The following is a 26769-nucleotide window of genomic DNA, read 5'->3' as shown; positions in this document are numbered from 1 at the left end:
ACTGCCAAGATATCTTGATTTTTCAATTTAACTAAGCAAGTCAGTTAAGATCAAATTCTTATTTACAATGACAGCTTACCGGGGAACAGTGGGGTAACATCCTTGTTCAGGGGCAGAATGACAGAATTGTGCCATGTCAGCTCAGGGATTCAATCCAGCAAACCTTCGGTTACAGGCCCAACGCTCTAACCACTAGGCTACCTGCTGCCCCGATAATCCATCCACATGACAGGTGTGGCATATCGAGAAGCTGATTAAACAGCATGGTCATTACACAGGTGCACCTTGTGCTGGGGACTATACAAGGTCACTAAAATATGCAGTTGTGACACACAACACAATGCCACAGATGTGCCACGTTTTGTGGTAGCTGCAATTGGCATGCTGACGGCAGGAATGTTCACCAGAGCTGTTGCCAGAGAATTGAATGTTCATTTCTCTATCATAAGCCGTCTCCGTCATTTTAGAGAATTTGGCAGTACGTCCAACCGGCCTCACAACCGCAGACCGCATGTACCACGCCAGCCAAGGACCTCCACATCCGGCTTCTTCACCTGCGGAATCGTCTGAGACCAGCCACCCGGACAGCTGATGAAACTGAGGAGTATTCCTGTCTATAATAAAGCCCCTTTGTGGGGGAAACTCATTCTGATTGGCTGGGCCTGGCTCCCAAGTGGGTGGGCCCATGCCCTCCCAGGCTTTTTCATGGCTGCACCCCTGCCCAATCATGTGAAATCCATAGATTATGCCCAAATGAATTTATTTACATTGACTGATTTCCTTATATGAACTGTAACTTATTAAAATAATTGAAACAGTTTAGTTTGTATTTTTCTTCAGTATAGATCCCATTACATACTGGTCTTGACGAGAAGAAAAGAAAACTGTTTGGGGATCTCTTCTGCACTACCAATCCCATAAATGTGGAGAAGATTGAGTGTCACCTTATTAACATCCAAAAAGTTGCTTCACAGGCTCTTTCCATTTCCCCTGAAAAACTGAACAACCGGTAGTTGGGGACTGAGGCTGTGTGTTACCCAACAGAGCAGGACCTGGCTGTCACACCTGTGACCATAGATAAATTCTCCCAGTGAGGGAAACCAAAGACAGCAGTGCCTTGTGAGCGAACGGTTACCGACAACCATCTTCTGATATTCTGGTAAATAACCTTTGGGGTTCTCTCATTTTGGCAAATGTCTGTCCTCCGTCCTCTCTCACCAAGAAGTGGCTGAGTGTTTCAATTCAGAAGATGGGCCTTTTATTAAATTATCTCACCTCCTGCCTCCTCTCAACTCCTTTTGAAAAGGTCAAAGTTAAATTGAGAGTGAAAGCGGATGGAAATGCACTTGCTTGAAATGAGACTGTCCTTCTCCACAGAATTGCCTAACTCCTGTGTCCTCTCTTGCCTGTTTGAACAGGTAAAAGATAATCAAGGCGAGACGGCGGAAAGTGTGCACATCCGCTTGTATGAAATGGCTCCTCCAAATGAGACTCAAGTACAGTTGATGATTATCTAGCTACTTATCTGATTCTACAAATCAAAACATGTTTATGTTGAATTTATTAACAGTTTTAAAGTATCAGCATTTACAAATGGTGAGGGAGAGATCAGGCAAATTACATTTACAGGAGAACCTCCACATAAGGCAACTTATGTTTACAGGGGTGAAGCCCAAATAAAATGTGTAAAGTGATCCAAACAAAGAAAAGTTAGTAGGCAAACAGAGTGTCCTAACGAATTGACACATTCCTCGACCACATCGATTTCCGGGTCACAGAGGAGGACTGAGGCAAGAGGATGGTCTTTTTCCCATACGAGAATCTCCCATGGTCCTCCCTTAATCAATAGCCTCCTTCTGGCAAGGAAGCACAGGTATATTCTACCTGAATAGACAAGTGTATCCTACCCCCTTTGAATCAGCTATTATTTTTCCGAAGGAGAAGAGCATGCAGACATTTAAGAACAATATGCTACTTAACCCTTTATTAAATGTATTGCACAACTAGATAAATTTATTTTAGGATTCCACCCTGCAAGTAATTTGCCTGATGCGCAATTGGAGTAATTTCATACAAGCGGATGTGTCCACTTTGTCTTCTCACAGGCTCACCTTGACCTGTTCAAAAGGAGGCTAGAGAGGACACAGAAGTTGAGCAAATCTAATTAGGAATAGGCCTGTGTTTCTTCTAGGACTGACTGAAGGATAAACCCAGTGCTGTTGACCTTTGACCTGTATTGGATTTGCGCTTTCTTTGACTTGTGGATAGGTGCTATTTATGACGTTTGCGTACTTCTCACAGCATCCATTAATAACGCTATTCAATAAGTCCATAGTCATACCTAATGGCAACACAATCAGGTCTCATTACCAGTTATGGGATCCTAATAAATAAAAAAATGGGCCAAATATTACTGCCCCAAAGTCCCAAGTTATTGATGTGCAATGCAAAACAATCTCCACGACAGAACTCCACAGCACTGTACTAAAGTGATTAACTAGACATCTTGTTGCCTTCTACAATGCTAAAATAGTAGATGTGGTGGGGTAACAGTGTGCAATATCTAACAAGAGACAAATGTCAAGTACAGTTGATGGCGAGCTAGCTACTTAACTGATTCTACAAATCAAAGCATGCTTACTTTGAATTTATTAACAGTTTTAAAGTATCAGTACATTTACAAATGGTGAGGGAGAGGAGATCACAGTATACAAGGTCAAGTTGAAACACTTCCATGTTTTGATCAGTCTTTTTTAAACTCCCATGCCATGGAGTTTCTGATAGCGAACAATCAGCTTCGCAGTGACAGGTCAATGCAGGTGATGGTTCACGAAGACCGACTCAGGAATGGAAATTGAAGTGTGGCGTTTGCTTCATTTCTGCCGCAACATAAGGCCACTTCTTTATTCCTCCTCGTTTTGGTATTTGATGTGTTTCCAGAGTTTCTACGAACCAAACACAACATTGAAAGTTGGAGCACACGTATAACGACTCATGCTGTATCCAAACTATGGAGAGAATTTTGCTGAACAAACAAGTTAAAAGGACATAAGCAATCATAAGCAATACCCAATCAAAATGTGCGCACAATACTAGAGTGCTTCAATTCACATACACTGCTGCGCGTATGCCAACTTAATAGTCATGAGAATCTATAACAATATTATTGGCACTGACAGTATTACAGTATTATCAACACTAAATATACATGTCACAATTCCAGAACTAACAAATGTACAAAACATATTTTCGCCCAATGTATCCGCTCAGACACGAGAAACGTACTTTCTAATTTGACGCCACGGTGCCAGTTCAAAACTACTCGGAACTGGGAACCTCCGAATTCTGAGAGTCCAAAACAACTGGGTACTCGGAAAAAAAGGGTGCTCTGACTGGAATTCCAGCTCGGGAACTCGGGCCGCGTTATAAAACTCAGACTTGGAAGACCATTCAAATCGTTTTTTCCGAGTTCCCAGTTGTTTTTTTAAAGTCGGTGATTTTCGAGTTCTGTGTTCCCAGTTGTTTTGAACGCGGCATCATTCCAGCGCGTAAAACACTTTGTTTGATTTGGGCTTTACGCCAACCATTGGCAGTTGTCCTAAGCAATGTCGGGCTAAATGAGGTTACGAGAAGATCTGTCAATAGACTTCAATTGCTCGAATATGGCATCTCCTCCTTGGTCAAATATTCTTTCAAAAAACACTGCTGCGAACATGATGGTAATGGCAAAAGTAGATGTTCTCCTGAAGAGCAAACTGTAGACTCCTTTCGCATGCGACATGTTGGCTGACAGTGATTAGAGAAAGGGGAAATAACGTCAGAATAACGGAAACCGAAGTGTATGATGGGAAATTAAATTGTAAACATCTAGGTCATATCCTTGTGCGCCAAAGGAAATTATAAAACAAAATACTGACGATAAATACATGGTCTTAAAAAAAAAACGTACTTGTCTAACAAATATAAGTACAACAAACTGCGGTGTACCTCAAGATGGAAAGTAGCAAAGATTATGGATATAGTGACAAGATACAATATATCTCCGGCCTAACAATGGGAGTCGTTGTCCACATAGCAGCGCGGCGGGTTGCTTATCCTTTCTTTTGATTGGTGGATACAGCTCATTATTGTAATCTAATTTTAAATATTCAAGAGGGTGACGTCAATCGAGAGAGATGCTATGCTACTAGCTTCATACTATGAATATGCAGAGCCATCTCCGATATTAAGTGTTTTTTCTCAAGTTGCCAGGATGTTACTTATATAAGTACACTCGTAACAACTTAAGCATTACTGAACTTCTATTAGATCAAATAAACCTCATGCAGCAAATAAGTGATGCATTTTTTGTTGTTGGCCAAATTCGACACTCATTGACCTCCATACAAAAACTTGCTTGGTGGGCAAAAAAAAACGCTGCCTGCTGGAAGGAAGCACATTTTCCACTGAGTTGGGCGTCTCTGCGTCTCCACATGTAGTCTAGGTCAAGAGAGAAAGAAAGAGGACTCATCTTTATATCTGTGCCATTATATTTGTGCCACGGTGGAGGTGTCATGATACCCATAAAACCTAGCAGTCAAACAGGGAAATAGTTCCAAACGGTTTTCCACCATTAATTTTTCCTCCAATAGGGAATTATAGACAACAACAAAAAACAAGAAAAATGTGCTTTCTGGTTTGCCTAATATAAGGAATGTGAAATGATTTACACTTTTACTTTTGATATTTAAGTATATTTTAGCAATTACTTTTGATACTTAAGTATATCTAAAACCCAAATACTTTTACTCAAATAGCATTTTACTAGGTGACTTTTACTTGAGTGATTTGGGTACTTTTCCCACAACTGCCTGGCGTGACGTTTTGATAACCATGTAAATCTTTCTCTAGCCGACACCTTTGCGAACAGGTATTGTGTCAATTTAAAACTTGCACAAGACAGTTCACAGAATTGTACATTTAAATAAATGTTGCCAATTTATTAGTTGCTAACATGAGATAGTTAATCCAGAGATTCTTACCTTTGACTCGATTCGGCAGTCTGTCCCGATCACCATGGTATTTGTAGTTCTTTATGATAGCCACGTTAGCAGTTAATTAGCATTTCATTTTTTTGCGTGTAAATACAGGTGAATATATTGATAAGTAACCTTTGAGAGTTTTACACGGTTATCAAAATGTCACACCAGGGTAAGCCTACACAAAACACAGCCCTTAAGTGTTTCTAAAATCCATTATAAAATGAATGGTTGACAGCATTGGCAGCGCCATTGAGGCTACAACCCATAGGAATACCCACTATTTTAAAATGGCAGAAGCATGGTGGAAGCCCTCAATGGCGCTGCCTACGCTAATATTGCCTTTTGGCCACTAGAGGCCTCCATCATTCTCTATAGGTAGGTTTTCCTGTTTGGGAAAAGGCCATATAGTGGAACTGGAAAGAGACCCGGAAATTAATAAGTGGTCGAGGAGTTTGTCAATTCGTTAGTAGGCAAACAGAAGACAGTCCCCCCCTCCTGAATTTCCACCTTTTTGGAAGTATGCTTGAGGTCGTTGTCCATTTAGAAGACCCATTTGCAACCAAGCTTTAACTTCCTGACTGATGTCTTGAGATATTGCTTCAATATATCCACATCTTTTTCCCCTCCTCATGATGCCATTTATTTTGTGAAGTGCACCAGTTCCTCCTGCAGCAAAGCACCCCCACAACATGATGCTGCCACCCACGTGCTTCACGGTTGGGATGGTGTTCTTCAGCTTGCAAGCCTCCCATTTTCCTCCAAACATAACAATGGTCATTATGGCCAAACAGTTCTATTTTTGTTTTATCAGACCAGAGGACATTTCTCTAAAAAGTATAATCTTTGTCCCCATGTGCAGTTGCAAACTGTAATCTGGCTTTTTTTATGCCAGTTTTGGAGCAGTGGCTTCTTCCTTGCTGAGTGGCCTTTCAGGTTATGTTGATATAGGACTTGTTTTACTATGGATATAGATAATTTTGTACCCGTTTCCTCCAGCATCTTCATAAGGTCCTTTGCGGTTGTTCTGGGATTGAATTGCACTTTTCGCATCAAAGTACATTCATCTTTAGGAGACAGAATGCGTCTCCTTCCTGAGCGGTATGACAGCTGCGTGGTCCCATGGTGTTTATACTTGCATACTATTGTTTGCACAGATGAACGTGATACCTTCAGGCGTTTGGAAATTGCTCCCAAGGATGAACCAGACTGGTGGAGGTCTACAATTGTTTTTCTGAAGTCTTGGCTGATTTCTTTTGATATTCCCATGATGTCAAGCAAAGAGGCACTGAGTTTGAAGGTAGGCCTTGTAATACATCCACAGGTACACCTCCAATTGACTCAAATGATGTCAATTAGCCTATCAGAAGCTTCTAAAGCCATGATATCATTTTCTGGAATTTTCCAAGCTGTTTAAAGGCACAGTCAACTTAGTGCATGTAAACTTCTGACCCACTGGAATTGTGATACAGTGAATTATAAGTGAAATAATCTGTCTGTAAACAATTGTTGGGACAATGACTTGTGTCAGGCACACAGTAGATGTCCTAAAACACTTGCCAAGGCTACAGTTTGTTAACAAGACATTTGTGGAGTGGTTGAAAAATGAGTTTTAATGACTCCAACCTAAGTGTATGTACTTCTGACTTCAACTGTATTTTCATTTACTTCTAAATAAGCTGATAAGGAAAAGCTATATGTCAATGATTTTCTCTCCATTTTGTAAATCAAATCACTCGTTGAATTGACTGTCTTCAATTCAAATTGACCCTACCTAACTCATGTAGTTCTATTCAATTAACAACACATAAGCATACATACACAAACAGTAATAGTAACAACAAAATTGACCAATAAACAACTAAATCACTGTATTGAGACCCTGTTGCATACCTGATAAAGCAACGAGGCCTCTCTCCAATGGTCGCTGAAGAGATCAAGTTGGAAGACAGTTGATTCCCCAAACTGAGTCAACCAAGGTAAGTCCAACCAAGGTGTGTGTAAATATCCATTGTCACGTTTCTCTGGTTTAGGGGATATGAGGTTTCTGCAGGAAATGCTACCCAGCAATTCGAGCTCTGGCTGGGCCACTCAAGGACATTCAGAGACTTGTCCCGAAGCCACTCCTGCATTGTCTTGGCTGTGTGCTTAGGTTCATTGTCGTGTTGGAAGGTGAACCTTCGCCCCAGTCTAAGTTCCTGAGCGCTCTGGAGCAGGTTTTCATCAAGCATCTTTTTTTCGCTTTGTCATTGCGGGGTATTGTGTGTAGATTGATGAGTTTTAACTTTTAAAAAAAATATATATTTTAGAGTAACACTGTAACGTAATAAAATGTGGAAAGGGGAAGTGATCTGAATGCATTCCAAATACACTGCATGAAATAGGCGTTGATGAGCCTTTACACATTCATTAAATCAGCCCATGGCCGGCCACGTGCTAAGAAATGCATCAGGTCAATCGCTTGGCCTGACAAATAAAATATTTTTTAGGCAGTATAATAAAATCATGTTTCTATAGGTTTATATCACCCCAATTATACATAGCCTTCTAACGTTTTTCTTAAACCGTCCTTGGTGGTCTACACAATAGCAATCAATCAAAATGTTCACTTCTTTGACTTGGGTTTTGGACTGAAAGTCAGAGGAACCTGTGTTCTGGTTTTGGCAATTGTGTGAACATTTTATTTGCCTCATAAAATATGTGCTCACTAGGAAATGTCATAATCCATGGATCATATCGCCTATATCGCTCTATTGTCATTTGTGAGAAAAATACAAGATTATTACCTTGTTTCATTCAGCTTCAAATCATGGGTGGGTGCTGCTTTGACAAGGTACAGTAAATTACAATGTCTTATTAGAAGGCTCTTTTAAAGTTCTAAACAAGCACAAAATGAGGATGAAATACAGTTTTCACAAGTTTTATACTGTACTAGGGGATTGAATGGAAAATAATGGTTGTTTTTAACTTGTTGTCCTCCTGTAGCACAACCATCAGCCTCCCTTCCCCCGACTTGAACCCGATCTAACATCTCTGGAGAGACCTGAAAATAGCGTTGTAGCAATGCTCCCCATCCAACCTGACAGGGCTTGAGAGGATCTGCAGAGAAGAATGGGAGAAAATCCCCAAACACAGGTGTGCCAAGCTTGTAGTGTCATACCCAAGAAACTCAAGGCTGTAATCGCTGAATAGTTATGTAAATGTTTTATTTATTTTTATACATTTGCAAACATTTCTAAAAACCAGTTTTCTCTTTGTCATTTTGAGCTATTGTGTGTAAGATTGATAAGGGGGGAAAAGCAATTTAATCAATTTTAGAATAAGGCTGTAATGTAACTAAATGTGAAAAAAGTCAAGTACTTTCCGAATACACTGTATATGGATTCTACAGACTCAACTGAGTACTAGTTTTTCCTGTGCAGTGCTATATTTGTACCAAATAGTGTCAGGGACCCCATTTTAAGCTGTTTCACCACAGTAAAAGGTCAGGAACCAGGGGCATAGGCAATTGTCTCAAAGCTTAAAAATCCTTCTTTAACTGGTCACCTCCCCTTCATCTACACTGATTGAAATGGATTTAGGAAGAGACATCAATAAGGGATCATCGTTTTCACCAGGTCAGTCGATGTCATGGAAAGAGCAGATGTCCTTTATGTTTTGTACACTCAGTGTATATTGGCAATAATACAACATTTTATTTGGCAGAGGTCTTTCAGGACACTCAAGGACATATTATATAATAAAATAATGTGCGGGATCTTGCACTTTCCACTTTTTTTATTTTTTATTTTTATTTCACCTTTATTTAACCAGGTAGGCTAGTTGAGAACAAGTTCTCATTTACAACTGCGACCTGGCCAAGATAAAGCATAGCAGTGTGAACAGACAACACAGAGTTACACAGGGAGTAAACAATTAACAAGTCAATAACACAGTAGAAAAAAAGAGAGTCTATATATACATTGTGTGCAAAAGGCATGAGGAGGTAGGCGAATAATTACAATTTTGCAGATTAACACTGGTGTTAACTAGAGATACTGGTGTGCAAAAGAGCAGAAAAGTAAATAAATATAAACAGTATGGGGATGAGGTAGGTAAATTGGGTGGGCTATTTACTGATAGACTATGTACAGCTGCAGCGATCGGTTAGCTGCTCAGATAGCAGATGTTTGAAGTTGGTGAGGGAGATAAAAGTCTCCAACTTCAGCGATTTTTGTAATTCGTTTCAGTCACAGGCAGCAGAGAACTGGATCGAAAGGCGGCCAAATTAGGTATTGGCTTTAGGGATGATCAGTGAGATACACCTGCTGGAGCGCGTGCTACGGGTGGGTGTTGCCATCGTGACCAGTGAACTTTGCACTGAATCCATGTGCATTAAACAATAGCTAGGCTACAACGTGTAGGCTATTCATATTAGCTAGCTAGCTAAGACTCACTAGCCAACTTGTTTAGGAAAAACAAGTAAAATGGCCAAACAAAGCTCCATGTTCTATTTTTTCAAGAAACCGTGTCTGTAGAATTTGCCAAGTAATTTGGTATCAGTGATTTCGCCATGAAGGGCCTCCAGTCTCCTTCTGTACCAATCACTGACTGCCATGATTTAATCCTGGTCCTTAAAGACAGTTTCAGTACATTCAGAGACAATGACCAGAACTACAGTGCTGTTTTTATTCAGCACTTTTAAAAAGCATGAAACACTTATCCACTCCACACACATCATCCTCTCTTCCACCTCTGAGACATGACCATCAGTCCAGTGAAAAAACAAACAAACAGTTATTTGAATTTATGCGTCGTAAGTAATATGCTACAACTGACCTCTGACCAGTGTTATCATATAGCCTAGCTTAAGACTTAACTTTTGAAATATAAGGGACACTACATTATTTATAATAAGGGATAGGCCGACATGGAGAAAATCAGACCTTTCTTACTATATATGAAAATAGGCAAATGTATTTAACAAATGTATTTCCAATCTATGTTAATAGCCTGTCATTTTTAGGAAAGACACTCGGCTTGCATTTTGACTCATGAAGGGATCTCGACTAAAAAGAGGTTTGTGACCACTGTTCTAGTCTATGTAGCAGGGATAATCAACTTCATTCAGCCGAGCGGATGGTAATTACAAATCATTTGTAGACTGAAAATTGACCACAAGAAGCCCAAACAGATATACTATTTTACTAAAACATAATAATTTCAAACCTTGCTTACATTTGTATACGATCACATATACTGTATCTATTATGGGTGGGAATACTTTGGAACAGATTTCCAAAACGTAAATTACTTGGAGTTGACTAGCTGATGTTTTTACATGATTTTATGTACAACCACAAAACTTGGGAGGCCAAATAAAATCACCCGCTGGGCTGTATTCGGACAGATGGTGAACTCTGTTAGGTTAGAATTATTATTGTTATACCAAGGCATTATGTTCTAGTCTCATAGTCTATTACTTATAGGCTTGTGGTTTATTATGTGTAGCTCTATGTCAGTCACATGTTAAATGCAAGAGTCATGGATTTCCATAGGCCTACAAGACTATTTGTTCTGTAATGCAAAATCACATGTTAGATGGTTTGTTGTGTGCAATCGATTACAGTTGGGTATATGGTAGGCTATGCTTTTATGATTATTTAATGAGTGTCCAAATTTTGGCCCACCTTCATTTTTGCTGGCACTGCAATCAATGGATTTCTGGCTATGCCACTGCCAGGAACACTCCATATTATTCAAAGCCCCATGAAATGACACCCTATAACTATTCTATAGACACTACTGAGTACTCCCCACCCCACTTTTACACCAGCACAAATAAGATTTTTTCCTGTACAGTGCTGTATTTGTGCCATATAGTGTCCAGTCAACACATTTTCAGCTGTTTGACCACAGTAAAAGTCCAGCAACACTCCGTATTATTCAGAGCCCCATGAAATGACACCATATCTAGATTCTGTAGACCCTGCCTACTTGAGTACTCCCCACCTCACTTTTATGTCAGCACAAATAATATTTTTTTCTCTATAAACGAATGTCATGCATTTGCATTGGGGGCATTTATTTTACCTTGGAGCATGTTCTAAAACACAAATGCAATGCAAATGTCACTTATATATGAACAAATATGAATCATTATTAATGTTTAAACATACATCATGAATAACTACAGGGCAATGACACTTTTCTACTATTACGCGGGGGACTTTTATTTTGAAATAGTCCGCTATTCCGTGACCCGGATGCACTTATTTTAAGTGTTGCTGATAAAATGCTGACAAATTAATTCGCTCCGAATAATCTTTTGTCGAAATCATAACAACTTAACATTTTACAGCTAAACAATTTCCTAAAATGTAACGTTGGCTGAAAACCTTTACTGAGTGTCCCTTGGATTGTCTTTAAATTCTCACATAAAAGGGTTCGTATTGCTTATTTCTTTACACTGAAAGACAAAGGTTGCGTTAGCTTCCGTTCCTTCCACTCCCCTCCTGGCTGGAGTGAGGGTCTGCAGTCAGCTCTCACCAGCCCTGCTTCAACTAATCAAATCCCTGATGAGCAGGGGGTTGCGGGATTAGTAGCCTATATAATCAGTTGTGTAGAGTAAGGTTGGAGCAAAAGCCTGCATACCCAGTAGTAGCTGCTATTAGCAACGCTGGTGTGTTTACACTACAGCGTTGGTACCTTTTGTATTGGCATTGAGTTGCACAAAAACAGTCCGTAGCGTAGGAAGCCTGGGGCGTTTTAATTTCGGACTCCGTTTATCGTTTAAGAACCAAACGGAGCAACACGAGCGTTTGTATTGAAAAAAAGTAAGGTTAGTCCCTCCCCGTTTCGTTCCGTTTGCTTTCGGAAACGTTTTGCAACAGGTTCGGCGTAATGAATACGCCTCAGAAGTTAAATATAGCGTTACTTACACAAACGTACTGTGCCGGTGGTCATGACGGTTGGTCATTAACACGGGGGAATTTGAGTCAACATGTCTAAAGAAATAACATTTATTAAAGAGTTTCCAAACGTGGTTCTGCTATATACCCACTTCTTCTCCACCTACCTCATATCAAAATAAAAGTCCAGCAGGTGCGCCATATGTTGACAAAAAATGAATAACTTGTGGGGTACTTGTATTTTGACATGAGGTAAGCAGAGGACTTGGGTCTAAAACAGACCCACGTTTGGAAAGTTGTTTAATAATAAGTAGCTTTAGATATTTTGGCTCAAATTCCCTCTGTTTTAAAGGACCAACTGTCCTACCCACCAGCTCAGTAAGTTGAAGTGGAATTTATGGTAAGCACCTCAAGGTCTTAGCACTTTGATTAGGCCTATATTGTGGTGGTCATTGTTGCAAATCATTGTGTGTTTTGTTTCAGAGATGTGAGGGTACCTACAGCTGACTGAAGTGAAGGCCAGCATCTCAACCATGGGGAAGCGGTATTACTGTGACTACTGTGACCGGTCCTTTCAGGACAACATGCACAACAGGAAAAAACACCTGTATGGTGTTCAACACCACAGATCTAAAAAGGCCTGGTTTGACAATTTCAGGGGTAAGTCATTTCATTTCCCAAGAGTTTCATGGTGTGTTTAATCCAACTGAGAACAAAAAAAAACTAACAGCTCAGACTAGGAGAAATCTTTACGTTAGTGATTTTCAGGTCAGGGTAGTCAGAAATCTAGGATGATGGCTGCCTTTCCTTCCAGTTCTCTGCTGCCAATGACTGGAACGAATTGCAAAAATCTCTGAAGCATGAGTCTTATATCTCCCAATCTAACTTTAACCATCAACTGTCTGAGCAGCTTACCCTTCACTGTACCTGTACACAACCAATCTGTAAATGGCACACCCAACTAGCTCATCCACATATTGTTACTTACCCTCTTGCTCTTTTGCACCCCAGTATCTCTACTTGCACATCATCATCTGCACATCTATCACTCCAGTATTAATGCTAAATTGTAATTATTTCGTCTCTATGGCCTATTTATTACCTACCTCCCTACTCGTCTACATTTGCACACACTGAACATAGATTTTTCTATTGTGTTATTGACTGTAATTTGTTTATGTGTAACTCTGTTTTTGTCGCACTGCTTTGCTTTATCTTGGCCAGGTCGCAGTTGTAGATGAGAACTTGTTCTCAATTGGCCTACCTGGTTAAATATCTGAGTTGGATGACCGTAAATAAATAAGTGTTTTCCCAGTCAGATTTTTTTTGGGGTGGGAGTTCCCAGTTGTCTTGAATGCACCATTTGTCCAACATGGTTTGGGGGGTCAAAAAAAACTGCATGGTGTTCTTAAAGGGCCAAACAGTAGTTAAAAGAATAACAAAGCCACTGTTTCCGTAGAAAACTGAGGAATGGGGCTGGAGAAATGTAATCACTCCCAAATGCCTAGACAGAGCTTTGGATGCAAGGACAGGGCCTGACCATCGATAATATCAGAATTATTGTTTTAACCATGTTTTTTAGACTATACAGTGTTTGTTTACATTTACTTTGTTTACAAACATTGGCGTAAAACAAGCATATATTTAGTATTCTGAATACAGTTAAACTAAGCTCATGAGGCATTTATAAGCTGTATTTTTTAAGAACCAGTGGGTACATATCATTAATTTGTAACTCTAAAAATTGATTTACTTTTTTTTTTTAATAATGGAGTCTTGGTATAAGGTGCTCTTTGAAAAAGGGCACTCTATAGACAGGCAGAAAAAAATAAAGAGAATGGTGGTCACCACTTCGTAAACGTTAAATGTAGAAACAATTATTTTCTTGCACTCTTAAAGAATGAATGCAGGCACTTCTTGATTTAAAAAGGCTTTATTTACTTGGCATTTCAGTAGACATATTTTTTTTTTAAATAGCAGGGCCGACATTGTTTTGACTTCAGATCATCAGATCAGGGCTTAAATGTTTGACACAGTAACCAATTAGGAGACATGTAACATGATTAAACAAAAATAACAGCATAAAGAGATGGTTGGGGTTCAATTCAGAATGATGTGATCAAACACATTTCAGTTCGAGTCCTTTTCTAAATGAAATTGCAGTCCATTTTCGTTATGACAGTTCCCAGAGGATACCAATCCTACCCTTACGCTTGTTTACACTGAGCTGCCCTGTGGTCAGAAAACATACCTCAATGCAGGGATGGGGATATGCCACTGTACTCCAAATGTTTACCTTTATCCACACTGCTCCATCGAGAAGATTGAAATACTTACAGCCAGTTTTCCTGGAAAACTGCCCTTATCGTCTTCACGCTAGCTAGCAGTAGCCACAGCAGCCATTATTGAATTGCACATCACGTTGAACAACAAAGGAGATACTTGGCTGACACTGCCATTCCAAAGTGGCTGCTATGGCTCTACTGTACGTTTTCCGTTAGGGTTGGTATCTTCTGGCGACATCTGACAGGTACTTGTCGTAACAGGCTGAGGACAATATGACACCTCTTCTTTCATCACAGATGCAGCAGCCATCCTGTATGATGAACAAACTAAGAAACCCTGCAGGAAATTTCTTCAGACGGGTAAAGACAACAAAGATATATAATGAACATTTTAATGAAAGATCCTTACAACTATCGGTGTGTAATACTTTATTTTGTTTTGTCCTTTGCATCAGGCCAGTGTGTGTTTGGCAACAACTGTAGGTTCTCTCACATGTCAGAGAGGGACATGGAGAACCTAAGAATGCAGATTGAAGGTGAGTTGTTTCCACAAGATGGCACTGTCTGCCATGGACATGGTCCTCATATTGAGAGTGTTAATTTATGGGCAATGCTGTTGTTGTTGTCGCACCTTGCACGATGATAACATTTTTAAGAAGTGCAATTTTCCGTCATTATGGTGGCAAGTACTCTGGTATTTCAATTACGAACACACAATGCCACTCTGTTAATTTAGGTGGTTCAATGAAATCTCTAATAGTAATCATCTTCACTAATTTCACTCAGAATTCAAAGTTCCAAAGGTGATTGTGTTAATGAAATCCATATTAAGAGGTGTAGTCTAATGTCTAGATGAAAGACGGAGCAGAGAGGACCCGGAGCACAGAGCGTCCCCTGAGCGGAGCATAGAGGAGTGGCTCACCAGGAGAGAGAAGAAGAGAGCCGCCCTAAGCAGTGGAAGGTACAGTATGAATCAATGGTCAAAGGCTGTCAGTACTTACATACAGTGCATGTTAATGCTAAAATGTTATTTACGCTTGCATGGAGTCAGATTTGATACAGTTAGTGTGAAAATATACTTTCCCCTTTTCTTAAACTATTTTACTCTATTTACTCTCTACAGTGTTCTGAAAGAGGAAGATGAGGAGGATGAAGATAATCAACCAGAGAATGACATACCGCCACATTTCCTCACCATTCCTGACCTTCCTCCCTCCCTTCTGCCCCCTCCCCCTGGAGGATGGAAAGTCAAAGTCAGAACTGAATGGGGTTGAAGGGGCAGTGCAGTTAATGGCAGTTCCACACTGAGGTCAAAAATAACAACCTGAAATTTGTTAAAATTATGATAATGCCTTTTTCGTGTAAGAGCTGTTTGTAAAAAAGAAAGAAAAAAAAAGAACTGGAATTTCAACCTGTTCAGGTGGGGTGGATTTTTTTTGGTAACTGATCTGATTATTCTGACCTATGACCAGTCATCTTTTATTTGTATACGCATCCTACTTTGAAGGGGTAAGCAGGGTAGGCTCAGAGTCAAGACGATCCTATCCGCCAATCAGGGTTGTGTATGTTAATATATTTACATTTCTATCAACACGCCCACACAATCAGACTGAGCATTTCAATGGCAAAAGGAGCCCCAGGGAAATAAATATTTTCATGAAATAAACACACTCAGTCATTTATTAGACATACAGTGATTTAAAAATGATTAAGACTGCATGGGAGCTTTAAAGCTGGTTCATCATTTTTTGCTCAAAGTTTGATGTGGTGATGCAAGAACGGATCATTAATTGCTATTAGGGCCCAAACTTTTACTTGATAGAAGTGAGTGAATTTGTAACGCATTTTAATTGATTTTCTCCATCACCGACTACATTAAAATTCAGTTGCGTGCATGCAGAGATTTTGTTGAGTAGGTCCTCGTATGTATTCTGAGTTGGAAATGTACAGAATGTGAGGTTCTAATGCTTTTTAAATGATGGCCTCAGGAAAGCAGCAGAACAGGAGTGGCTACCGTGATAGACTCAGCAAAAAAAAAAGAAACGTCCTCTCACTGTCAACTGCTTTTATTTTCAGCAAACTTAACGTGTAAATATTTGTATGAACATAACAAGATTCAACAAATGAGACATAAACAGAACAAGTTTCACAGACATGTGACTAACAGAAATGTAACAGTCAGTATCTGGTGTGGCCACCAGCTGCATTAAGTACTGCAGTGCATCTCCTCATTGACTGCACCAGATTTGCCAGTTCTTGCTGTGGGATGTTACCCCACTCTTCCACCAAGGCACCTGCAAGTTCCCGGACATTTCTGGGGGGAATGGCCCTAGCCCTCACCCTCCGATTCAACAGGTCCCAGACATGCTCAATGGCATTGAGATCTGGGCTCTTTGCTGGCCATGGCATAACACTGACATACCTGTCTTGCAGGAAATCACACACAGAACGAGCAGTATGGCTGGTGGCATTGTCATGCTTTAGGGTCATGTCAGGATGAGCCTGCAGAAAGGGTACCACATGAGAGAGGGGGATGTCTTCCCTGTAAGTTGAGATTGCCTGCAATGACAGCAAGCTCAGTCCGGTGATGCTGTGACACACCGCCCCAGACCATGACGGACCCTCCACCTCCAAATCGATCCCGCTCCAGTGTACATGCCTCGGTGTAACGCTCATTCCTTTGACGATAAACGCGAGTCTGACCATCGCCCCTGGTGAGACAAAACCGCGACTCGTCAGTGAAGAGCCCTTTTTGTCAGTCCTGTTTGGTACAGCGACGGTGGGTTTGTGCCCATAGGCGACGTTGTTGCTGGTGATGTCTGGTAAGGACCTGCCTTACAACAAGCCTACAAGCACTCAGTCCATCCTCTCAGCCTATTGCGGACAGTCTGAGCACTGGTGGAGGGATTGTGCGTTCCTGGTATAACTCGAGCAGTTGTTGCAATCCTATACCTGTCCTGCAGATATGATGTTCAGATGTACCGATCCTGTGCAGGTGTTGTTACACATGGTCTGCCGCTGCGAGGACGATCAGCTGTACGTCCTGTCTTTCTGTAGCTCTGTCTTAGGCGTCTCACAGTACGGGCATTGCAATTTATTGCCCTGGCCACATCTGCAGTCCTCATGCCTCGCAGCATGCCTAAGACATGTTCACGCAGATGAGCAGAGACCCTGGACATCTTTCTTTTGGTGTTTTTCAGAGTCAGTAGAAAGGCCTCTTTAGTGTCCTAATTTTTCATAACTGTGTCTTAAAGACCGTTCCACCAGTGCATGTTCATTAATTGTTTATGGTTCATTGAACAAGCATGGGTAACAGTGTTTAAACCCTTTACAATGAAGATCTGTGAAGTTATTTGGATTTTTACAAATTCTCTTTGAAAGACGGGGTTCTGAAGAAGGGATGTTTCTTTTTTTGCTGAGTTTATTTAAAAAAATACTTTTGTATTTTGTAATTTGCTTCCCTCCACATATTCTATGTGAATGGAAAGTGGTTTGTCCATGTTGGGATGATTTATTTATAATGGATGGCATACTGTTTTACCTCCGATTAAGTTCTGGGTCCGTATTAAGAGAACGAGGATCGGAACCGGAACAAAGAGCTCCACCCTCTCTCTGAGTTACAAGCAAGTCTATTGGCCAAATGTTCCCTCCCCTTATGTTTTTAGAAAGATGAGAAAATTGTGATTTGTCCAAAGCATGGGAACTAATGCTGCTCGTTATCAAACCTTCCCGTATCATGACAGATCTACGATACCATTTATGTTTACGTAGTCTGTCCACGAGTGATTACCTCGCCAAGGATGGCTGGCCACTTTTGTAACAAAATGGTTTTAAATTTCCTATCTTCTGGTAATAAAATAGTGTTTTAACTGGACATATTGTTATTTCCCCTGTTTCACTTGCAAGAACAACTAGGGGATAACAGAACAAGTGGTATTCAGGACATTACTTCAGTGTGTTAATGGAGGCCTGTCCATATGTGCCAGGCAGCTGCGGTCCAGCCCAGATATTGGTAGGATGTCCCATCACCCTGTGACAGGGACCCTTTGCTGGCAGCGTCTGCCTTTCCTGTGACAGTGACACAGATTGAAACCGAAACTGCTACACCCTAAAAGAACATTTTCAATTTGTTTCAGATAGGCTCCCTGAGGGAGATGACAGGACAGCTGGATCCTTCCCTGGTTGGTTGGCCGGCAGTGTGAATAATATTCTGATGATTATTATGACCTCGCATTATGTCTCGCATCTCTGGGCTCTGTGATAAAAACTTGCAAGGCCAATATTGGAGCAGGACTACACTTAATGACTTGTCTCAAAGCCTTTGTGTCTGCGTAACTGCCACCGAGAGCTTTGATATGTGTCACTGGCCCTGAGATTCCCAGGCATACAATAACTTCACATAATCAAGATGGTAATTACCAAAAAGTTATTACATTTTACTGTGGATGACTTGCATCCACACTTGTAGTTTTGCATGTACTCAAACTATTCACCAACATGTACAGTCATTGTACCCAAACACAATTCCAAGTGCAACAGTGTTTAGCTATCACTAGTAACTTCAATGTCATTAATATGCAGCTTGCATTGATTGCTTAATTGTCAGTACACTCTGTGCCCTTTAGCTGCACTGCTCTCCAGTACCACAATAACTGCTCTTTAAGACCTTAACCTCCACAAATGAATAGTTGCAGTACTGAATACTGAGTCAATTCCCTGCTGAAATGTGACACATCAACAAGCTCTCTCTCAACTCAGCAAGAGAGACTTACAAAGCCGAGTCCCAATAGAGCTCTGTTGCACATAGAGGCGGTCTTCCTTGAATCCATGATTAAACAAGTTGCCTGTGTCTTGGAAATATCGCAGTAGGCTATTTTACAACAGTTTGACGTTGAACGTTCTGGCGAGAGTGATTGCGTTTGACATAGGTGTTACTAAAAGCAGCTTGTGTTGTTTTTGTTATTCTTCAGAAGTCCCTACAGATGTTTCGTTATTGACTTGTGCTCTAGGCACCAGGCAGTAGCAGAGGTCCATTCGCTGTGACTGTGAGTCGGTTTGTTTTTCACAATCCAGTCATTCAAGCATCGAATCAGAACTGTATGGGATTAAGGTTAAATGCAGAGTAAACACCAAATCAACACTACCGTTTTTTTACTTTTGATTTGTAACACACACAGTTGTAAGAGAAATGGTTCCTTAGCAGCAAGTCTTCAGCTTGTCTGCTGAAAGCATACGCACCAGGAACAGATGTTGATGTTGATTCAGTTGTTTGAGGAGCAGCACATGCCAGCCAGGTCAAACCTCATTTCACAGATTGGTCATTAATCATTAATGTAATCTTTTCATCTTATATATCCCACTAGTAGATAGCTTGGAATTAGGGTCAACACATGGAATTATCATGGTAAGAATGTAGATCATTATGCAGTTCAAGAAAACAACAACATAAAACAATTGGAAATTAATATTTGGCTGATAAGTATCTAATAAACATTTCACTGCCTTGTTTGGAATTCAAAGGTTGATTGAAAATTAATGGAAAATAAAGGTTGATTAATGTATTATGCCGCAATAATAGTTGGTAAAGACAAAGTGGGATAATGTATCATATATTCGTGGTGTAGGCGGCTGCTTGGTTGGACCCATCATTGGTAGGTAGTCCGAAATGCATGAATGAATCATTATTGAGATTGGGCACATTCTTCTCTCCCCGAGACAAGCACCAAAAGTCTAAACATTTAATTAAGAGACGAGCAACCTTCTGCATCGCCTTTTGGGGAACAAGTCCAAGGCTTTACCCCCAGTTGTTCTCTTGCCTCTCAGTAATTCAGTACCTGCAGGCACTATTCCAAACGTAGATCCTGTTTTAAAACCGTCCAACCATTTCATCTTTCTCTTCAGTGGATGCTCCTTAGAGGAGGAACGGGAGGACCATCCTCCTCAATGAATTTCATAAAAATCAAAATAGTGAAACAAAAAGAAACAACATTTTTAGATAAAACTATACTAAATACAGATTCACTTAACCAAATAATTGATTAAAACACAATGTTCTGCCTCTGCAGCACTCTGTAGGGTAGCACCATGTTTAGCCGGAGGACAGCAAGCTTCTGTCCTCCTCTGGGTACATTGACTTCAATACAAAACCTAGGAGGCTCATGGTTCTCACCCCCCATAGCCTTACACAGTAGTTATGACAGCTTCCTGAGTATGTCCTCCAACCTATCAGAGCTCTTGCAGCATGAACTGACATGTTCTCCACCCAATCAAAGGATTAGAGAATGAATCTAGTACTGAAAGCATTAGTTACAGCTAGCTAGCACTGCAGTGCATAACATGTGGTGAGTAGTTGACTCAAAGAGAGAGAAAGACAATGGTTGAACAGTTTTGAACATTCATTTCCAAAATTAAGGAAACGCAACAGAGAGAGAGAGAGAGATTTGGTTGTGTTTTTTTACTTTCACATTTACTTAGCTAGCAAATACAGCTAAATAGTTTAGCCTACTCAAACACCTGCCTCAAACAGAGAGGGATGATTTGTTAGCTAGCTGGCCATGACTATTCAATACTGGAACTTCCAAGTCAAGGTAAGCTTTTGGTTTTATTCATTTATTGCCACCGGGGCCCACCGGTGTAATGGCTAAACTGCTTATGCAGCTAGCTAGTTTAGCCTACTCAAACACCCGGCTCAAACAAAGGGGCATGCTATGTTAGCTTGCTAGCTATAGCTATCCAACACTGGAACTCTTCCAAGTCAATGTAAGCTTTTGGTTGTATTAATATATTGTAACTGGGGCCGTTGGTGTAGCTGCTTAACTGTTTTCTGACTCTACACTGTACTGCATGATTGTGGCGGGTTTACTAAGTTCTAATAGTTCTAGTTGACTATGAAGTGACAATGATGTAGGCTGTGTGTAGCGGTTAGCGGTCATAATATGAAGGTTTGGCCTGGAAAGGTTTTTCCGCCTGGTCACAGACAGCTAACACGTTGTGCACTGAAGTCCACAAGCGAAGGAAAAAGGAGAGAGGAGGAGAGCACATAAATAGTTGCAAGAAGGAATTATATATACAATGAGTAAAGTGATCATGCTGTTTTTATGTGGCAGCTATGAAAGTGAGCTGTTTGTGTGTGATTAGGGGTGTATTCATTCCGTCGATTCTGTTGAAAACGTTTCTTAACGTTTCATGCTTGTCCAATAGAAACTCAAATTTGCAACTGTTGGACTAATGGTTACACCCCAGATCAGATAGATGCAGGCAAGAGTGTGCAAGGCGGTATTGAATGTGTCACTGTCACCTTGATTACTCAAAATTCTCTTTACCTGTGCACCTACATTGTAAACTTTAAATAATAGGCTAGGTTGTAGCAAACTCATGATCGGTACAGGACATTTTTTTGTGTTTTATAGTAGCCTAAACCTATTGATGTTACATTGAGCTGGGTGAATGGAATATGAATGGCAGTCATCCAATATGCTGTAATATAAATAAGCCCGTGCTCATAAAAAAACGAATCATCCTCCCCCATCTGAAACGGCACCGACCTTTGTTTCTCTTCGAACAAGTATAAATACTTTCAACGGCTTGGCAAATCTCAGGAGAATAACATGTTGTATGAATCTTTAAAACAGAAGTGTTGAGTCTAACTCTATCCACAAAAATATGCTAAACTTAAAATGTGTCTCAGGGATTTCTTTTTTTCATTGCCTGGGAAGTTGTCTAGATGTTTTCAAAGGGATGTCGATATTATTAGATTTTGTAGTCCCCTAGAATATCATTTATTTCGACTCTTCTCTTTGCTAAGATGGTATGTGTTACAGTCTAGGAAGGGTGATAAGGAGTCAGGAAACCAGATATGCAAAATAAAAAAGATGGAAAAGGAATAAAGGCATAGATTACCATCATTCAATTTGAATTAGTTTCTGCATATCTGCACTGCTGAAAGAAAGCCATTATAAACAGCACTGTGGTGTATGGGCACCATTTCCTTTTTTAGATCCATTACATAATTTCACTTTATTGTATACTTTGGCTATTTACCAGCATTCAAAAGTTCCTAATGATCAAGTAAACAATTCATTTCTGTTCTTCTCCCAGGAGACCAAACATACAGTCGTCAATATGATCCAAAGTCTGTCTGAAAGTCTGAATTGTCCTGCCAGTCACATCCATCCCCTTCTGTCTCATCACTTCTGGAGCCCTCCCTTATGGCCATTAGAGTCCTTTGAGAGATCTTTGGCCAGTTAAAGCCAGCAACTAGTGTCTGCCAAAGTCCCCTTAGGGGAATGTTATAGACAGTCTGCCAGACTCGTGTTGTGAGATGGAGGACCTCGAGGGAGAAAGGGAGTGCTTTCCCTGTGTGTGAGTCATAGCCCTGTCACTGTCAGAGGGGTAAAGAGAAGGCATGCCTTGTTTGGAACTAAACTCAGAATTCAGTGAGAGCCTCCATGTTAGAGCCTCTCGGGTCATCAGCTTGTCAAGACACAATATCGTCAAGTAGGATTCTGACACGTAAACAACCAGAGATTTGGGAACCCTTTGGGCAGTAACTGGTGAAACAACAATAAACAAAGTGAAGAATACTGTGTAGGAATTTGAATATTTTTAGCTTAGTTGCTTGGTTTCATAGAAAATTGAGCTGCGTGATCAAATGACAGATTTTATTTGCAATGGGACAGTAACTTATTATTGTCAACTATGTTTCATCTGTTTCCAACGGAACCTTGCCTTTACTGTGGTGTATTGATTTTACACTATTGATTTTACATTCATGGTGATATAATATTAATGCTAGGTTGGCTGTCAGGTTAATATACCACCCATCCATCCTTTGAAAATACATTTTCATACAACAGCATAGCCATATGTTTTACTGCTGATTTATCTTCAGATAATGTCACTTTATCAATCACACTTGAGTATTCACTGTCTTTATAATTTGCATCATGTTAGGAAACAGGGCAGAAAGAAGTTCCTTTCTGTAGTTCAGACCCTAGAGGCTGTGGGTGGGAATTTCATACAGGTTTCCTGGTATTTTGCCATATGAATAATTGATTCATAATTATAGTCACCTAAAACAGAACTTTCAATTCACTCTCCTCTCTGGTATGACTTCTCATGTGATTTAATATGGTAGGCTGAAAAGAAAGTGAAATGGACCAAAAACATTGACATTCCAATTTCCAGTCTGTCTCCTACCCAGTCTGTCTCCTACCAAGTCTGTCTCCTACCCAGTCTGTCTCCTACCCAGTCTGTCTCCTTTTCCATCACTGTATGGTTTACTGAACATTGGGATGTTTCGTAACAGAAGTGGGATGATAAACTGAAAACTATCGACACCGACCATACCGATTACTTATCGCAGGCATTTTGCTGATGTAGTTTATTACAACAAGTAGCCTATACTAGAGAAATGTGAAGTTTGAAATGAAATATGTTTGCTACTATGGGTGGTTGTTAACGGGACCCATACAACCATCAAACCAGTAGTAGTAGTTTAAAGGATTTTTTTTACGGTGGTGCACATTGTTATGAACGTATCGTACTATTTATCGTTATTGCATCAATTCAGGCAGTTTATTGCGATACGGATTTTGTCCATATCACCCAGCGCTATCTCTTAATGATGTCTGCCACTGTTCGGTATAAGAAGTTGTCCTGTCTTCACATGCTGGGATTTGAGTCCCAGGGAACCAGAGCTCCTTACGTCTGTCTGAAGGGAGGACCCCCATCTGTCCTGTTGGGTTTAAACCCTATTGATACAGCCACAACACTAATGGTGTTGTCACAGAAAGCAGCTGGAAGATTCATATTCAAACTTCATTAGAAAGCAGCTACACAATTCGGTATAATTTCCTCATTTCTGTCACATTCTAGTAACTTCCCTGAGTAGATTTTGAGACCATCCTATATGAATGTATATATCACCTATTGGCTCACAACATAACACATGGTTTCCAAACTGTGGGGCGCGCCCGCAAGGGGTGGCGCAAGGGGTCGGCAGGGGTGGCGCGCGGTCCCCCCCCCCACACAAAATCACAATAATATATATATAATATATATATATATATATATATATATATATATATATATATATATATATATATGTATATATTGGGTTTTTTTTGTTCAGGAACTCAGTCCGGCTTTAAACGTACTCTTAAAAGTTGTAATAGTAGAATGCACAAGGTGCAATTTCAAAATTGGGTAGTGCATCATCAGTTCCTCTTGTTATGCTAGTCAATAGCATACCTTAGAGAGCTATTTATAACTTGTCAGAAATGTCCAGGTCAACTAGCCCATGTCAGCTAACGTTTTTTTATTTTGTTTTTTAGCCCATGCATATTGTTGTAATTTTTTTTTGTCACTCAAATAACACATGAAAACATATTAGACATGGCAAAATGTATAGAATTGCAAGTAAATCTGCTTTAAAAACGGCAAAGTTTTCTTTGCACCCCATGACAAAATGTGTAGAATTGCAGGAAATAAGCTTTGAACCTGCAAAATTCTCTCCACCAACAAGAGGGGTGTGAACAGTTTGTGTCATAAACAGTGCTTGTGCCCATAGAAATAGATGTGGCGTGTGAACGCTTGCGTGGCGTGGGAGACTTGTACACACTAGAGCTTAAAACATTACAATACTCATGTATGTTCCCTTAAAAGTTACAGTATCCGTACGGTAGGTATGAAAACAACATTTGACAAGGCTATTACGTTTGTGTTTGTTTATTGGACAACATGCATCCAGACATCATGTTTATAAATGTATATTTGATGTGGTGACGGGTACATATGTGCAATTACAGTGCATAGGATGAGATTACTGATGCTGAAAGAATGCCTTAGAAAGTTCAACCAAAGGCAACAACAGACAGTGCGAGGACACTTGAAGGTTCACATGAGAGGTCATTTCTATACACCATGTCCATACAGTATACAGTATATTGCGTTAGTTTTTATTTGCAAGACATTTGTTTCTGATAAGAAATACATTTGTTTGCAAGTTATGTTTCTATCAAGAATATTCGATCCCTAAAACATGTTATTCTGAAATTATTGATATGTGCATTTCCCCCCGCGTTTGGCACAAAGTATCAGAGCTGCACTATGTTTGACTTGATGAAAATCACAGTCCCATATAGAGAACAAAACTGCTTCATATGACAACACATTGAGGGATATGAAAAAACATCAGATCACTCTCAACAAACTGTACATTAACATATTCTCCTCATTAATGCAATGTAACATCGGTCATATACAATATCATTGCTTTACTATTTTTGTATGTATTGTCTATTACACTGGCTATTTCACATTTGCGCAAATGCATATAATGTCAAATAGTTATTTCTCATATATGAACAGATAACCGAGCAACCTTTTGTCACCCTCATCAAGGTAGACTATTGCAAGCCCTGTTCTTTTTCATTATTTGATATACTATTTTCTGGTATGATACAGACTTGATTCAGCTTGTGATAAAAAGAGCAAGAGAATATATATAGCATTTCTTTAAAATGATAGTTAAATTCTTCATATATGATAAGGAGAAAACATAGATTTCTAAAAAAAGAAATATGACAAAAGATCAAAATGTCAAATTTAAGTACATGGCAATTAGCAGGTTACTAAATGTATTAGAATGATGTTTCAGTAAACCTGGGAATCATACATAAGAACCCCAATAAAAATAAAAAAAGTATATGTTTGCATTCTTGATATCTTGATCTTTGATATAAAGTATCTCTTCTTCCATTAAGAAAATAGAACCATGTAAAAATCTAAACAATAGCTTAATGTTGTTTTTGGTGGACCATGTCAAAAGCCAAACAAAAAATATGTTTAAATGTCCTTTGAAACTGTCTCCACATTCACAGAATAGAATATATTTACACAAAACGTTAATCTACGGTGTACTTTTTTGCAATAATAACTATCATTTGCATAATCATTTCAATAAGTACATCTGACTTTGAAGGTAAACACCACAGAGGAAGTACACAAATCATACTACGTGGTATTATTTACATGTACATGTGCTGTGTGTTTAGAAGGAGAATTGGGGTGAGCCAGCAATCGGAACAGTGACTCAAGAGATAGAGATTGGTAGATGCATCTCAGGTTTGCTGATGATAACTATTATTATCTGTGTCTACGAAATTCCCCAAAGGATATCTCTAAATTCCCCAAATGATATCTCCACATCTCTAAATTCCCCAAATGATATCTCCACATCTCTAAATTCCTTCTCTACAACAGGTAGGATACTTTCTTTAGAAACTGCCGTTGGTACTGCAGAGTTATGTTGTGTATGTACTGTGCATGTTCTTTATGTGCTGTTGAATACAAATGTATGTAGGGGAAAAAATTCCGTTGGCTACGTGCTTTGCAAGGGCAGGCTGTAATGCCACATGATATACACTAGTAATGTCTATATGTTTCAGACAACATGGTTAGCAATAGAGCACAGACACTACAGCTTTACTCATTTATCTCATAGGAAATAGAAGGCTAATAAATTACCTTGTGAATGGTATAGGGCAACATTATGGTGAGTTGAATCAAAGAGAT

At 39.8% G+C, this 26769-nt stretch overlaps 1 protein-coding gene and 1 long non-coding RNA gene across 5 annotated transcripts; one reads left to right on the top strand and one right to left on the bottom strand.

Annotated features, from left to right (window-relative positions):
* Window positions 1-1544: 1544 nt before the first annotated feature.
* Window positions 1545-3816, bottom strand: LOC139408762 (uncharacterized). Its single transcript, XR_011634318.1, has 2 exons — window positions 3286-3816; window positions 1545-2945 (listed from the first exon to the last, which is right to left on the bottom strand). It is a non-coding gene; the product is annotated as an uncharacterized lncRNA (long non-coding RNA).
* A 7451-nt stretch (window positions 3817-11267) lies between these two features.
* LOC139408761 (zinc finger, matrin-type 5) lies at window positions 11268-18067 on the top strand. 4 transcript variants are annotated; one of them, XM_071153055.1, is made up of 6 exons: window positions 11268-11442; window positions 12392-12568; window positions 14491-14553; window positions 14649-14729; window positions 15046-15154; window positions 15317-18067. In XM_071153055.1, exons 2-6 carry the CDS (start codon window positions 12442-12444, stop codon window positions 15465-15467), a joined length of 531 nt encoding a protein of 176 aa, XP_071009156.1. In that variant the 5' UTR covers window positions 11268-11442; window positions 12392-12441; the 3' UTR covers window positions 15468-18067. The 4 variants fall into 4 exon arrangements, with proteins under 4 accessions (XP_071009156.1, XP_071009157.1, XP_071009159.1 ...); XM_071153056.1 differs by having other exon boundaries at window positions 11268-11838; XM_071153058.1 differs by having other exon boundaries at window positions 11268-12308; window positions 15317-18064.
* The last annotated feature ends 8702 nt before the right edge of the window (window positions 18068-26769 follow it).

The sequence above is a fragment of the Oncorhynchus clarkii genome, chromosome 5, assembly GCF_045791955.1.
Source record: "Oncorhynchus clarkii lewisi isolate Uvic-CL-2024 chromosome 5, UVic_Ocla_1.0, whole genome shotgun sequence".
NCBI classification, from domain to species: domain Eukaryota; kingdom Metazoa; phylum Chordata; class Actinopteri; order Salmoniformes; family Salmonidae; genus Oncorhynchus; species Oncorhynchus clarkii.
The sequence above is the reverse complement of the archived record's forward strand: the minus strand, read 5'-3'. Positions and strand labels throughout refer to the sequence as shown.

Bases quoted from the DNA above. Each gene is read 5' to 3' on its own strand.
- LOC139408761 (XM_071153055.1), top strand. From the start codon at position 12,442: ATGGGGAAGCGGTATTACTGTGACTACTGTGACCGGTCCTTTCAGGAC. The intron at 14,730-15,045 runs GTGAGTTGTTTC...TCTAATGTCTAG, and splicing joins CCTAAGAATGCAGATTGAAG to ATGAAAGACGGAGCAGAGAG. The intron at 15,155-15,316 runs GTACAGTATGAA...TACTCTCTACAG, and splicing joins GCCGCCCTAAGCAGTGGAAG to TGTTCTGAAAGAGGAAGATG.